The following is a 15,850-nucleotide window of genomic DNA, read 5'->3' as shown; positions in this document are numbered from 1 at the left end:
TATATATATATATACACATACATACAATTAATGTATTCCATTGATTTTAAACACACATCTGTGTAACTTTCAGAAGGTCAAAAACATATTTGTGGGAACTCAGCGCAAATCTCCTTGCAGTACAATGACAGGGAACAAGGCCATGGTCAAAGCAGGGTGCCTGAGCTCGCTGCATGGATATCTTTCACATAGTTACCCCAATCGAGGTGTAAATTAATGGGGTTCTGTTCTTCTCTTTTCTCCCCGCAGGGAATTACTGGAACGCTGCCTCCTTCCCGAACCCGTCATCCTACCTGCACTTCTCCACCTTCCAAGGGGAAACCAGCGCGGACATTTCTTTCTATTTCAAGACCCTAATCCCCCGGGGAGTGTTTCTCGAAAATCTTGGAAATACAGATTTCATCAAGCTGGAGCTGAAGTGTGAGTATCGGTTCTCTGTCGACCTCGGGCGGCCCCTTGGTGCCCGTGTGCAGGCCGGTCGTGGCCGAGATGGTGCTGTGGCACCCTGTGGTGGTGCCGGGTGACGGTCCTGTTGCTCCAGGAGCAGGACTACGACGCAGCCTCAGGCTTGGTCCTTGGGAGGTTCCCTAAGACTAGGACACGGGTCCAGGCAGATGCCATGCAAGCAATCCCGGGAGCTTTTACTGCCCCAGTGCAGCCAAGCAATCCCGGGAGCTTTTACTGCCCCAGTGCAGCCAAGCAATCCCGGGAGCTTTTACTGCCCCGGTGCAGCGGAGGACGATGGACCCAAGTTTTCTCCGGTGGGATTGTTCTCCAAAGAGAAGGGTCGGGCGTAGACAGAGAAGCGTGCAAAGTGATCGGAAAACCAGGACAGGCAGGAAACGAAGGAAACATGACGGAAAACTGAATCGCACATCCACCTGGTGGCGGCAGCTCCAGGGGCAGTTAGCATTTGAAACGCTGAGAGTCAGTCTTCCCGAAGAGGCCCCAGAGCGTGGGCTCCAAGCGCGCCGCCGTTCCACCTTCCCACGGGCTCTGTCCTCTGTAGGGCCTCAGCCCAGCCCTAGGAATTTACAGTCCACGCTGCTTCCAGTGAAGTGAGTGCTTGCCAATGCGGGCTCTGCTGGCTGCTTAGACAATCCTGCATCCTGGGCCCCCACCTCAGAATGTGGATTCCTGCTGGGCATGTCGGGAAGCAGCCTTCCCTACACTGACCTCTCTATCTGAGTGTCTATGCTCCTGGGTCTGGTCTAGGATTGATCCCACGTCCAGTGCTTCATACCATCTGACGGGAGGTTTTTCTGCTTTTGTGCTTAGAATAATGCAGTGTGGTATTCAAAAGAAGAAGAGCCAGGATAAACATCTTGCTGATGACATTCAACTGCATTTCTCTGGGTGTCCTCCTCTGTCTCTGTCTCTGTCTCTCTCTCTGTCTCTCTCTCTGTCTTTCTCTCTCTGTCTCTCTCTCTCTCTCTCTCTCTCTCTCTCTCTCTCTCTCTCTCTCTCTCTCTCTCTCTCTCTCTCTCACACACACACACACACACACACACACACACACACACACACACATACTAATGATAGACCATGAAGAAGTAGGACAAGGACTTTGGAGCTATTTGCAGTTAGCGTTCTCAAGTCCACACCCAAAGTTGGGGTGAATTGCTTCATTTCTTTGAATGTCAATTTCTGGTACAGTAAAAATGAGGTGCTAACATGTGTGGGTTGTTGTGAGGCTAGAATGGGGCTACCGAAGCATTTAGTTCAGCTCCTACAAGGTCCTGAAAATAATTACCTTCCTGAGGTTGCTCATTACAGGTCTGATCTGAGCCAGATCTAACCAAAAGGGAAACTGAGAATATTCTCACCCTAGAATTAACATTATTAATTAATTAAAACTCTTGACTAAACTGTGGATTATAATTATTTAAAGGGAATTTTCACTTCATTAAAATTAATTGAATCAAACTAGAAAGCTAGAAACTTTTCCATTCATTGGATCACCTTTAGAGATAGCTCATGGCCAGACAACAAAATTGATGATTCCATAGTTGAGTAGTTCTGTAAGTTTTTATAAAATTACTTGGAGTCCTCCTATTTACTGTTAGTCTCCTACTTTGGAAAGCCAAGCCTTAGGGGAGGAGACCTCAACTCCAGACAGGACAGGTGCTTCTCCTTGGCCCTCACAGCAAAGTTCATGTGTTTCTGATTAAGAAAAGGGTTGAGAGATGTTTGCAATGGCTTCTGGGTCTTTCCATAATGTGGCAATTCTGTGACAGAGCTGTCACTGGACAGAATTGGAGGAAGTTCCCAAACCAATGCCTGCCGTCCCAGGAGAATAACTTCCCGTGCAGAGTGACCCTCTCTGAGGCCTAGTAAGGAGTGTAAGGGATTTATTAAGCAGAAATCAAAAGCACACATGCAACAAATAGAACACAAGCCCTCGAGAGGGAGGCACATTGTTTCCTGGAAGAGAAATAATTTATGTTTCTCTTGAAGAGGTGAAAACCCCGGGCAAAGGTTTACAGATATGAGCCCATTTTTAAAACTCTGATTAGACCACGTGTGTGGTGTGCGCTGCTTATGCTGTGTGGAGCTAGCATGCATCCGCAACTCCCCTAAATTCCTTTCGCATCCCTTTCTTTCCTCTCCATCCTTCCACCTCTTGATTCTTTCCCCTTTAAGAAAGGCCTGTCTCCTCCTGCCTCTTATAGTATACAGTTTGCTCTTCAGTTCTGATTTGGGTTTCCTGTGTGAGAGAACCCACGTGACGTTCAAGCCTGTGTGTCTGATCTGCTTCGCTCCAGCTGCATTCACTTTCCTACGAACAATTCCGAACTCCCTCAACCTGTTCCTTATCTCCGGATCAGGCGCCTGCTTTCATTTCCTCCCTTAAGCCAATGTAGAGATTTGCAGCCATTATGCAGAATTTGGGGTGTGATGGTGGTGACAGGAAAGGAGCCTGAATTATCCAACAGCATGCCACTGTGGGCCACCTCGGATGACTTCAGCTGGGGATCCTAGAAGTTGTAATCTTCTTCAAAATACCATGGTTAGTTATGAGTTCCTTGTGTCCTTTCTAGCTATCTTTTTTTTTTTCTATCCTATCCCAGGGTGAATTTCTCCAGGCTTTTTCTTTCTTTTTTTTTCTATTCATAATAACTTTTTTTTACAGTTTCAAAGCTGATTAATAGGACAGTTTCAATAATTAATACATTGTACACTGTTATCTTCTTAGCGGTTATCCATAGTACAAGAAGCAGACAGGATATCCTGTCTAAACACTATTACTACAAATCTTTCTTCTCATTGAATTAAACAAAAGTAGCTGTATATCTATCCTAACTATTCTGTATATACAAATACAAAATGGTCCTTCCTTTGTATCCCCTTTTTTTGTGCAGTCCTATCAGAGATGAGTATTCTATTGACATCTAAATACTATAGGTGCTTGAATTCAGCAAAACAATCCAACACAGTCCAGCAGTCCACAATAATAGTGGGTTATTGGCAGAAGTTGTTGACTAGAGCCTTTTACAGCTCTGTATATTAATACGGCTTTACTCTATATACCTCATTTTTATACTTTTCTGCTGGATGGTTAAGACCAAGACAAAGAAAGACCTATATAACGAGAAATGTAACTTTTATATCTGATAAGGTCAGTCAAGTCCCCTCAGGATTTATCCTGTAACCCTGTACTGCACTTTGTAGATCCTTTGTTAGTGTCAGCCATGTGGATGAGTCATAGCCATTGCTTGACCAATTTGCTCTCTGTGAAATCCTGAGAGAATGTTTTCTCTCCATGTGACTCTCCCCAGGCACACTATACATCATCGATCACATTCCTCTGTGGCTCTATAATCTCCTTGATCAGAAAATTTAGGGCACAACTGAGTTACATGATGTTACAGTACAGATTCTTCTATCTCCTCAGTCTTTACTGACCTTGAAAGGCTAGGGCCAAAATGTTGGCTGACCATGCAGCCCTTCCTTTACTTCAATTTTGGTCTGCAAACTTAGGTTTTTAACCCTCCAGAAGAGAAGCTTATTATTACCCTGCAACATATGCAGTTCAGTTTACCGTATCTGTCTAAATATCAAATATCTTAGATATAACATGGAACAGGTATTTTCCATCAAATATTGATGTGAACTTTAAGTCCTCACAGAATATGAAGAAAAAATTTTTAATAGAAATAAACACATATTTTAACACAGAAATTTAGAAATCTAACTATATACAGCATTGTAGCAGGACAGTAATATGACATTTTTTTCTTTTTCTTATGTCTTTTTTTTCATTTATTATCCATTAAAAATAACTTTTACTTGTGAGACAGTATGGTAATAATTGGTATGTCATAACAAGAAGTATATATTTAGAAGACAAGAATGACAGGCATATATGCTGATACCTGTGAACCAAGCAACTGCACTGAAGACAACAATGTGTAATAGAAGGGTCATGCTTAGAATGCCTGTCATTCCAGGCTTTTTCTTGTCACAAAGCTTATTTTGTGTGTGTGTGTCATCTAGGGACATTCAAAGCACAAATCTGAGGCTGGCTTTCCCCAGAGACCCCTTTTATACCTCCTTAGGATCCCCACACAGCAATAGCAGACCTCCAGCACCATGTGGCGTCTCTACTGGGGTCAGAGTGGCCTGCTTGTAGAGGAGGGAAGACAGGTATCTGAATTCCAGAAACTTCTTTCTTGTGCCAGAAATCAAACTCAGGACCTTGAGCTTACCAGGCGGGCACTGTGCCGCTGAGCTGTATCACCAGCGCCTGAGAGAAACTTCTTGAAAGTAAAAAAGAAGCTCATTTTCATAAAGACATCAACCCATCACAGTGGCTGAGTCACAAACTGATTAAGTGACAAAGAGTATTTATAAACACAGAGACAAGCAGGGTTGGATGCCAGAGCCTTGCCAATTTCAAATGAGTTTTGAAGGCCAAAACCACAGGAGAGAAGGAAGATAACACAGGCTGTTTTTCAAAAATTTAGATCAGAGTAGACATGACAGCGAGACAGCTCCAGAGAAAGGGAATGGACATCTTTGTGTTTTGTTTTGGGGGCACTGGGGATTGACCCCAAGCCTGTGCCCTGAGCTACATCTCCAGCCATTTTTTCTCTTTTAGTGTTTTTGTCTTATTATTTTGATTAGGGGTTTTTTTTGGTTGTCTTTGTTTTTTTCTTTTATTTTTAGAACGAATCTCACTAACTTGCTAAATTGTCCAGGCTGGGCTTACATTTGATACCCTCCTGCCTTCCATGGTGCTGGGATTATGGGAAGTCACAAACAAGCCCAGCAGACATGGGGTGCCTTAAGGAATATTTTTGAAATGGTTCTTGGAGAAGCGGGAGAGAGGACGAAAACAATAGACCAACACTCTTTCCTCTATTAGGATTTAGGGGTGAGATGACCCCAGCGGTGGCTCGCAGGGCTGGCACATTGCACGCTTAGGAGCACTTCAGAGCTCCAGCCCTCGGCACGAGCCTCAGCCCTGAGCGTGAGGGGACCCGGCGCTGCTGCAACCCGTGCAGCACACGGGATGGACACTCCAACGGGGTCGCAGCGCTGGGACGGAGGTGTGATGAAAGCCGGGTCTCCCGAGCCGTCCCTGGCCTACTTTGGAGGGAGCCCCACAATCTTTGATTTCCACTTCTTCCTCAGAGAACACGGGGAGAGAGAGTTGCTGTCCGGAGTAAAGCCCGCTGGTCCCACGCTGACCCCAGCTCCGCTCCGACATCCCATCGCTGCCCTACTGGGACCCCCGGCATTAATTTCTCCTGGTGCCCGGCGTTCCCCCCACTTCTCTGCCTCCCGCAGTGGCTGTGACCTCCAGAAAGGCGATTTCTGCAGTCAGAATTCTGGAAACCGCCTTTTTTTTTTTTCTCCCTTAGTTTGTTAGGCTTTCTGATCTCTTTCTGATAGGAATTCAAATTTTGTTTCTCTGCGTGCCTCTCAAAGGGATTGGGGCACGGTGCAGACCCTCCCGCTGCTCTCCAGAAGAGCAGCCCTGTTAATTAGTTACGCTGTGCCCTTCTGTCAAACGTGGAAGATTCTCGACTCAGGGAACAGGGAGCCTGTGTAGATGAGTTAATGAGATGCCATCGACGGCGTACGTGCAAATAGAAAATACATACAACAAAATGAGGGCAATCTTGTGAGCATGACTTAAAGCTAAAATTTAGCTCTTCTATTTCTCTTATTTACCATTAGTGTTTAATAGTCCCTTCAGTGAGTGCTTACAAAGTCTTTGCTAGGTTCCCCCAGGTACTGTGCTAGGTGCTGAGGGAACTTGGCCAAACCAAAAATGATCTATTTCCTTCAAAGAGGTCGGTTTTGGAGAGCAGGGGGTGAGTCAGCGGATATAAGAACCATCATATAGCTGGGCTTCATTAGGACTGCTGGGCGCCGGGCCTTAATCCGAGCTCTCGCCCCTGACCCTCTGATTTGGGCAACATCATTCTCATCCCTGATTTACACAAGGGAACTGAGGCACAGGGAGGATAAGTGGCCCAGCCAGGTGACACAGCTAGGAAATGAGGAGGGACTGTCTGACCCCCACTACTCTGTGCCCCAGAGTCACTGCTGAGAACCTTGAGGTACAGAGGGGCTGAGCATGCCAAGGGGGGGCACTAAAGCCTGACGGGGTGACAAGGAGCACTTCCCCGGGAACACAGAGCTTTCCTGAAATCATGATGGATGAGTAGGAATCAGGAAGGCAAAGAAAGACTCAAGGAATCAAGGGGAAAGGAACATTCCAGGGTAGCCCCAAAGGAATGAAAATACCAAATGCAGAATCCCCGGCCCAGGACAGCCGGGTGCAGAGGAGAACAGAAGCGTGACAGGGAACAGCAGGCCAGGCCGGGGACCCCGCCCTCTGCCTAGAGAAGCTGTAGGCTGGACTTGAGCTTGGAAGTTACAGTGAGGTCAGATTTGCACTCACAAAGAAAGCCATTGGAAGACAGATGCACAGTCCATTTTTGGTTCCTATAATGAACGCTGGGACAGGCTGATGTTGAAGGATGTACTTAGCTCATGGTCTGGGATGCTGGTCATCTACATGGTGTCACTCACTCAGGCTCTGGTGAGGGTCAGTCTTGGATGCATGATCCACCTTATGGTGCATGGCAGTGGCTGTGGTGCAGAATTACAGGAGCAAGTCATCTCCTAGCCCAACAGGAAGTCAGAGAAAAGCTCGGAGAAAAGCTAGCATCCCAACAGCTCAGTCTCCAGAGAATTCAGTTCTGGGGACCAGAATTCCCCTGAAAGAGCAGGCCCGCAGGGACTCAGGGGACAACCCCATGCAGCTCAAGAAGTGGACAAGAAGCAAAGGGAGCTGTATTAAGAAGGTGGCAGAATGGGGCTGGGGAGGTAGCTCAGCAGTCTGAGCACCTGCCTGGCAAGTACAAGGCTCCAGGTTTGTTCCCCAGTACCATACGCCACACCACAAGCCATGCCAGCCCCAGAACCCCAGATGTGCTATACCAGCCACCGAAGGTGGGAGTGGTGGTGCATGCCTATAAACCCAGCCCTGGGGAGGCTGAGACACGAGGATCACTATGACACTGAGCTGCATGGCGAGACCCTGTATTAAAATAAAAATTAAAAAATAAGCAAAAAGTTAAGGACATCATTAGGGAGGAAGATATAGATGTGTTGCTCTAGAGAAGGTGGTATTATTGATTGTTCCTGCTGCCTGAAATGTGAGGGTTTAAGTGTGCAGGTGCGGTGAGAAGTCTGAGAAAGAAGGAGAGATGAGGAACCCGGAGAGAAGGAGTGAGGTCTGAAGGCTGAAGGAGTGAGGTCCCCAGGCAGGAAGGCCACACCCGCAACCCTGCATCTCAGCGTCTCAGCCCTGAAAGATTGTGGAAAACAGGTCAGAGTAGAAGGAGAGTGTGGGCCACTCTGCAACCCAGTCTGCCCTTGAACTCGTGGTGGACCTCCTGTCTCAGCTCTTTGGGTGCAGAGATTACAACTCTGTGCCCTCACACCTGGTTTACTTTTCTTGAGACAGCATCTGTCTATGTAGCTCAAGTTGACTTTGAACTCACTATGTAGCCCAGGCTAACCTCAAACTCGAGGTGATCTGCCTGCCTCAGCCTCCCAAGTGCTGGGATTACAGGCATGTGCCACCACGCCAGGTCAGGCAGCTGCATAACTATGCCGTCCCCTTCCATGTCACAACCCGTGTTGCTGCTGCTGCTTCCTGCACTGTTATTTCTTAGTGTTTCTGAGGTGGTCGAAGGATATTGCCAGAAAACTGTGCATTGGAGCAGACATCAGAGAGGCCAGGTTCTGGCCCGTCTGCAGCCCTCACAGTGGTGGCTGTGAGACCTCCACAGGGACAGTCCACTCCTCTACAGCCCTCTCTGACTGAGCCAGCGACCAGAACCACAGTCCCAACCCCAGCCTGGCACATGCTGAGCGCCTGCTACACCACATGCTGGGGAAAATGCAGGAGTCTAAGGTGAGGAGACGCCCAACAGCCCCACCTGAGAGGGGGACAAGGACATTCACAGTGGGAAGGGGACAGCATTTGACGGGGTTCTCTAAGGACAGGCACAGTGCTAAAATTTTGTGGGGTTTTTTATTTAAAAAAAAATAAAATAAAAATAGTAATAAATCAGTATCAAAATAGGCTAATGGGAGAGTAACGATAATTAATATATTGTGTATTGTTACCTTCATAGTAGTTACTCAGAGTAGACAATACGGGCATTAATTAGTGTCCAAACAATATTAGCACAAAACTTTCTTTTCAAGGAACTAATAGGAACTAGCTGTTTAACTATCTCAATTATATATTTTCTCCTTTTCCCTTCCTTCCTTTCCCCGTTCCCCCTCCACACACAGCTTTTCTTTTCTTTTGAACAGTTTCTTCCAAATTCACAATATCTATTGTACATTTTCTAATCTTATTTATTCATTCAGTCTGTCAAATTAGAGAGACAACATAATGTTTATGTTGTGACATGTGGGTCTGACTTAGTGCAGTTATGAATACAGTCTTAAATCACATCAGTTTACATATAAAAATCTCAAGTTTATCATTCTTTATGGCTGAGTAGTATTCCATTATATAGAAAAAGCAGATCTTTTTTATCCATTCCTCAGTTTATGGGCATTTTGGTTGTTTCCAAGATTTATCTATGACAAACTGCTCTGCTATAAACATGGATGCATGGGGCTGGTGAGACAGCTCAGCAGACTAAGCACCTCCTTAGGCAAGTGCAGGGACCGGGGTTCTGCCCCTGGTACCACATGCAGCACCATCCCTGCCTCTAGGCACACTAAGTGGGCCACTGAGTCCAGGCTTGGTGGCGCACACCTGTAATCCCAGCACTGGGGAGGCTGAAAACAGGAGGGTCACTATGAGTCGGAGCTGTACAGTGAGACCATGTACCAAATACATTTTTTTTAATGAGTACATATATATTGCTGTGGTATGAGACTTACTTCCCTGCAAAGGGAAACAGCTGGGTCAAGTAGGGCCTCTAATCCTAGTTTTTTAAGGAATCTCCACACTGATTTCCCATAGCGGTTGTACCAGTGTACACTCCCACCACCAGTGGAGAAGGGTTCATTTTCCCCACAGCCCCTCCAGCACTAGTTACTGGTTGACTTCTTGTCGATAGCCCTTCTTTCTGGGGTGAGATGGACTCTCAGTGTTGTTTTAATTTGCATTTCTTGAATGACCAATGATGTCAAGCAGTTTTTCATAGATTTATTTGTTATTTGTATTTATTCATCTGAGAGGTGTGTATTCATCTCAGATGGCTATTTTTTGGATTGGGTCTTTGAATTTGAGAGTTTTGTTTTTTCCAATTCTTTTTTATGTTCTAGACAGAAGTCCTTTGTCTGAGGAACAACTGGCTATAATTGTTTACATTCTGTGGGTTGTCTTTTCACTCTTTGATGATTTCTTTTGATGTGCAAAATCTTTTCATAAAGTGAGATCCCATTTGTGAATTCTTTGCAGAATTTTCCATGTCATCTGGGTTTTGTTCATTCATAAAGTCTCTGCCTATTCCTGTGTCTTCAAAATTTCTGCTTATTTTCTCCTCCAGTAAATTTAGTGTTTCTGTGTTAGTATGTAGATCTTTTATCCATTTTGACTTTATTTTAGTGTATATAATAGAGATGGATCTAATTTTAAGCTTCAGAATGTGGAAGGCTAGTTTTTCTAGCACCATTTGTTTTATTTATTTGTGTATTTGGTACAGAGTCTCGCTACACAGCTCAGACTCCTAGTGATTCTCCTGTTTTCAGCCTCCCCAGTGCTGGCATTCCAGGCATGTGCCCCCATGCTCAGTCTCAGTGGCCGGCTCAGCAGGCCCAGGGGGACCAGTGCAGCCTGTGGTGCCTGGGATCGAGCCCAGTTCCTGTTTGTGCCTAAGTGGACACTTAGTCCACTGAGCTATCTCACTGGCCTTCCAGCACCATTTACTAAAGAGTCTATCTTTCTTCCAGTGAACATGTTTGACCCCTTTGTCAAAGATAAAGTGGCTGAGTGTGTTTGTAATTGTGTCTGCATCTTCTAATCTGTTCCACTGATCCTCAGCTCTGGTTTGTTGTTGTTGTTGTTGTTGTTGTTTTGTTTTGTTTTTATTTTGTTTTGTTTGACAATATCATGCTTATTTTATCTCATTATCCATGTAGTACAATTTCAAATGAGGGATTGTGATACATCCTTTGTTGGCCAGGATAGCTTTTGCTATTCTAGGTCTCTTCTGGTTCCAGATAAATTTTGCGAAAGTTTTCTCCAGATCTATGAGCTATGCTAGTGGAATTTTATTGGGATTGTACTGAGTCTGTACCATAATATTGGGGGTATAGCCATTTTTACTATATGGGTTTTTTCTGTCCATGAGTAAGAGGTATCCTTCCATTTTTTAAGCTTTTGAAAGTATTAAAGGTTTTAGATCTCATAACAAGTTTTGTCTACATCTTACAGATGTGAGCATCTGAGGCACACAGGTGACACAGATGATCTGAGATTCAGTGCTTTTCACCATTAAATATATTAATTCAATTATAATACAAAGTATTAGGCATTGTAAGCACTCAGGAGAGAAGTATACAACTCATCCTGAGGTTGAAGGGAAAGGCAAGGTGACACCTGAGTTCAATCATAAAGAACAGGGAAAGAAATTAGCTAGAAGAGTGAAGAACTCTCTGAGAAGAAGACAGTGCAAACAAAACCATAGAGTATGGAGCAAGATAAGTTTCAAAAGACTGTAAGCATCTGGTATTGTTAGAGTACCAAGCAAGCACAGGAGATTTTTTTTAGGTGGGTCTCATCTCTGATTCTAAATATGTGAAAATCTAATGCACAACCTGTGGCTATTGATTATCTCCTATCTATGTGCCAAAAGGGAATTCAGGTAGAATGAGACACACTCAGCCGCGTGACCCAGATCAACAGTCTCTATTATTATGAAGCCATATTTTGAATAGGTTGAAGTAAATATTAGAAGTACGAGCAAAGTGTGCTGTGGTTCCCCCCAGACAAAGTAACAGTGATTTCTGATTGGAGAATAAGAAAAGTTTCCTCAGGATGATGTCACTTTAACTGAGTCTCAAAGCAAATGGGGGAGGGGAATCGGTCAGGCTCAGGAGCCAAAGAAAAACAGTGGAGTGCTGCAGATGTCAGGCAGGGGCACATCAGAAAGGTGAGGCTCCATCATGCACCACTCACATCCCGTGCCCAGGGCCACAGTGCTGCTGGCCCATAGTAGGTCCCAAATAAACATCTGTGTAATTAATCAAGTAAGTAGCAAGCCATAGCAAACCTAGCTGAAGAAGGAAAGTGAGGACAACTTCTGAAGAATCAGGGAGAAAACTGAGGACAGAGAATTCACTGAGGAAGACAAGGAAGAGCGTGGAAGGAAACACTGGGGAGCTGCAAGTGCCCAGGGATGCAGTTTGGGTGATAAGAACTGAGACGCACAATCTGGCCACCCAAATGAGAAGCAAGGTTGCACAGGCGGCTGTGGAGAAGGCTGGGACTCTAGGAAGCCCAAGTGTTGGCTGGCTCCTGCACCACTGCTGAGCTCTCTGGCACTGATACCAAGTGATGGAGTGAACAGGGAAACCATAAGCCAAGTAGTACAGTCCCAGGGATCAAGGGATGACAGCCATAGGAACAAGGAGAAGGTGTGTCACAGGAGGAGGCATTACTGAATGGAAACATGGGTGCCATAGCAAGGAAAAAGCACTGAGAGGGTAGAGTGGGCCAGCTGCTCCCCTGGCCCTAAGAAATGTCCCACTGAGGGAAAAACCACACCCTGATTGTTATAATTTAGTGTTCCCTTCAAGTGGACTGCAAGCAGAGGAATGCACCTCTGGAATATGCAGGATAAATGAACAGGAACCTTGAGGCCTTTATTATTTAACAACTTACAAAGATTTCAGAGGAATTTCAAGGAGAGGATTTGGGGAGGACATTTTTGAAAAGAATGTTTATTAAATAGGAAACATTCAGGAAAAGAATCCAGAAATCCTTACAGAACATTTGCATAAGCTGCCAAGTTGACCAAGTTTGAGATTTTTGGATATCAGGATGATGCAGAGAAAATTCTTGCATTTAAAAAGATATCTTCCTAAAACTGTGGAGGCAGCAGTCCAGCATCCTACTCATCTTAGACAAAGGAGCTAAGGGGAAATTTTTTTTAAATTTTTTTTGTCCTGCCAGAGGTGAATATTCTATTGGCATCTAAATACTATAGGTGTTTGAATTCAACTAAACAATCTAACACTGCCTAGCAGCCTATAATATTAGTGGGTTATCCTCAGAAGTTATTGACTTGACCCTCTTACAGCTTATCGTATTAATATGGATTTACTTTATATACCTCGTTTTTATACTTTTCTGCTGGATGGTTAAGACCAAGATATAGCAAGACCTATATACCAAGGAATGTAACTTTTGTATCTGATAAGGTCAGCCAAGTACTCTCAGGATTTTTCCTGCAGCCCTGCACCGCCAAGGGAAAATTTTCATTCCCAAGATGCAGCCTTCTGCAATACACATGCTCAAGAAAGTTACAGAGAAAATACCTGGCAGTACACAGAAACTGATGAATCAGAAGAAGTAGATTAATGGCAGTTTATCTTCCACTATTTCAAAATTGGAACGACTCTTTACATTAGAAGAGCTCTGCTTGTGTAGACAGGAGGAGCCGTAAATTATACCTAACTGGACTGTGGTTTTGTCAAGCTATTATTTAGGATGGTTTTTAAAAGATTATGAATTTTTATTTGCTCAAATCAGGTGTTCACATCTGCATTTTTCGTATTCATTACATGAGCCAACTCAGGTTATCGACATGGATTTAGAAAGAGCTTGGCTGTGTCCACTACTTGCAGTTTAACTACAGTTTCAATTTGTGTTTAAGGATTCAAATCTGAAGAAGACTTCTGAATGCCATCACTATATATAAGGAAAAAATTACCCCTAAAAAAAGAAAAATGTTTTAAAATCTACATATTTAATAGAACACATAATATTTTTAAATTTTTTCTCTAAATTCTTGATTTAATTTTTTTTTAATTTGGTTGGTGGACCAAATGATTTATAAATGTAAATCAAAGATGAAATTTGTGCTATATTAAAGCTGTACTATATTAGCTATTTGAACTTTATGAAGCATTATAAGATGTATAATCAGTAAATAAAAAATGAGTTATATTCATGCAGATTCCATTGCCAATTCCATAGAAGAGACATCTATGTGGACATACAGCACAGGTACCCAGGGTCATAGGGATGGGCTTCAGCTTGTTTACTCTCTGGGTATGAAAAATCACCCAAGTTTCCTTAGCTTTTACTGGCCCACCCATGTCCACTGATCTGGAATTTTCTAGATGCATCTGGAAATTCCCCATAAGCTAGAGAGACAGTTCCTTACTATAGAGTTTATGGTCCTACCTCCTTTTCCTATACTCCCACAGTAGCAAAAAGGACTGCCCCTCCCTGACCACCTCTCTCCTATGGTGACTTGTGGGGTGCTCTGTACACCTGTGCTGCTGCATTTCCTTCTCCTCAGGGAGATGGTTGACTTGCTTTGCTTGACATTTCCATTGCAGGTAGAGATTCTTCTTATTTACAACCACCTTCTTGGTATGGTGCCTTTGCCTTTGCTTTTGCCTTTGCCTTTGCCTTTGCCTTTGCCTTTGCCTTTGCCTTTGCCTTTGCCTTTGCCTTTGCCTTTGCCTTTGCCTTTGCCTTTGTTCATAGATGCCGAGTCCCCAAGGGCAGGATCCTTTCAGTCACAAACAGATAGCTGTCGATATGGAAATTAGGTGGAGTCCCCAACAGAGGCTCCCAAGACGTTGCTACAGGCCTAGCTACAGGCCTGGGGTTGTAGAATCCCTCAGTTAAGCACCAGCTAATTTACACAATAACCTTGGAGGCACTTTAGGGCCTTAAAGATAAACTAAGTAGCAAGAGGCAGGATTCCTTCAAAGACATTACGCTGTACATATATTCCCATAAATACTGATTGATTTTATGTAATGTTCAAAAATAAACCAAAGCAGTCTACAGAGAGAAGTCAGACTAGCCAGCACCCCTGGGAGAAGGAAGAACTGACTCTGAGGTGGGAAAAGGGACATTTCCTGGGTGGCAGAAATATTCTTTACCCTGATGCAAGGAATAATTGCATATGTAAAAAATTGCATATGGCTATGACTTCAGATTTGTACATTTCTCTGAATACAAAATTCACTTCAATGAAAAAAATATAAGAAAAAAATCCTGCTGTGAGCAAATTGCAAATGAGAAAACGTTGATAAAATACCCAGTTTTTCAAAAAGCAAGCTAGAAACCAGGATTCTAAGCTGACCTACACAAGACCAACCCCTGAACTCATCCAGGCCGTGTCACTTTCACTTGTAAAGCAAGCAGCTCCATCTAGTTCGTCTGCAGGTCTTAGCAGTTCTGCAGGACCATCTGAGCCCATCAGTTGCAGTGTGACTCCCCACATCCCATCCCAAGTGGACTCATAATTAAGCACCTGCTTCATTTTTTGTAGCATGGCCCTCCGTTCTCCTAAAGAGCATTTGAGAAGAGGCTTGTCACAGCAAATGACTTCTGATTCAAAAAACTCCAGCCCACATACATGCTTGAACTTGATGCAACCCGGGTACTTCCCAAAATCATTGCTACCTACATTAAATGCCAACTAAGCACCCATAAGAATGGCCTCCAAAGACCTCAAGCTCAACACATCAACGCCAAACTCTATCATGCTACTCAAAACTCCTCTCCTGCACTCCTCCTTAGTTAGTGTCATCTCTACCATCCCTTATTACCCAGCTCAGAAAACTCAGAGTCATAGTTATGATTCACCAGCCTCCTCCTATTGGGCAGACCATTTATCTTGATAAGTCACTGTATTTCTAATACAGAAAAAAAAAAAGTCTTTCTTCCCATACTTCTTCACACCAAAACAGTTCCAGGGGAAGATTTGATTCCAGCTCTGCAGTAAGGCACTTTGAACACAGATGCAAAGATAACAGCATCGTCAGCAAGCTTCTTCCTCTGTCGCCCACCATGGCTTTGCTCACTGACTCCACTAGTTTCTTTTGTTCTACTAGATTCCTTGACTCAAACACCCTCACTGTTTCTCTCCCTTACTCTATTCCCTTTGTCCTGACATCAGATCTCCCCCAGTGGAAGCAAATTTCTATAGATCTGGTGCTTTAGCTCCTTTGCTTAAAGACCTCAAAGGTTTCTCAGTGCCTTACAAAACAAAATTGAAGCCCTTAAGATTTGTAAGCGATTATTCAAGGTTTTAACACAGCTTTCCTGTCTTCTATCCACCCCATACAAACGTTGTGTCTGTGTCACCCACCAGTGCTTTGCACCAACTAC

At 44.1% G+C, this 15,850-nt stretch overlaps 1 protein-coding gene across 1 annotated transcript in view; it reads left to right on the top strand.

The window, feature by feature from the left end:
* Cntnap2 (contactin associated protein like 2) overlaps positions 1–15,850 on the top strand; it is a 1,699,165-nt gene that overhangs the window by 1,416,620 nt on the left and 266,695 nt on the right. Inside the window, 1 exon segment of the mRNA XM_012514194.2 lies at positions 250–420. Coding sequence (XP_012369648.1) covers positions 250–420 — 171 coding nt within the window.

This window comes from Octodon degus, unplaced genomic scaffold (genome assembly GCF_000260255.1).
Source record: "Octodon degus isolate 3935 unplaced genomic scaffold, OctDeg1.0 scaffold00027, whole genome shotgun sequence".
Lineage (NCBI taxonomy): Eukaryota > Metazoa > Chordata > Mammalia > Rodentia > Octodontidae > Octodon > Octodon degus.
Note: the sequence above shows the minus strand (reverse complement) of the source record. Positions and strands in the feature narration are given on the sequence as shown.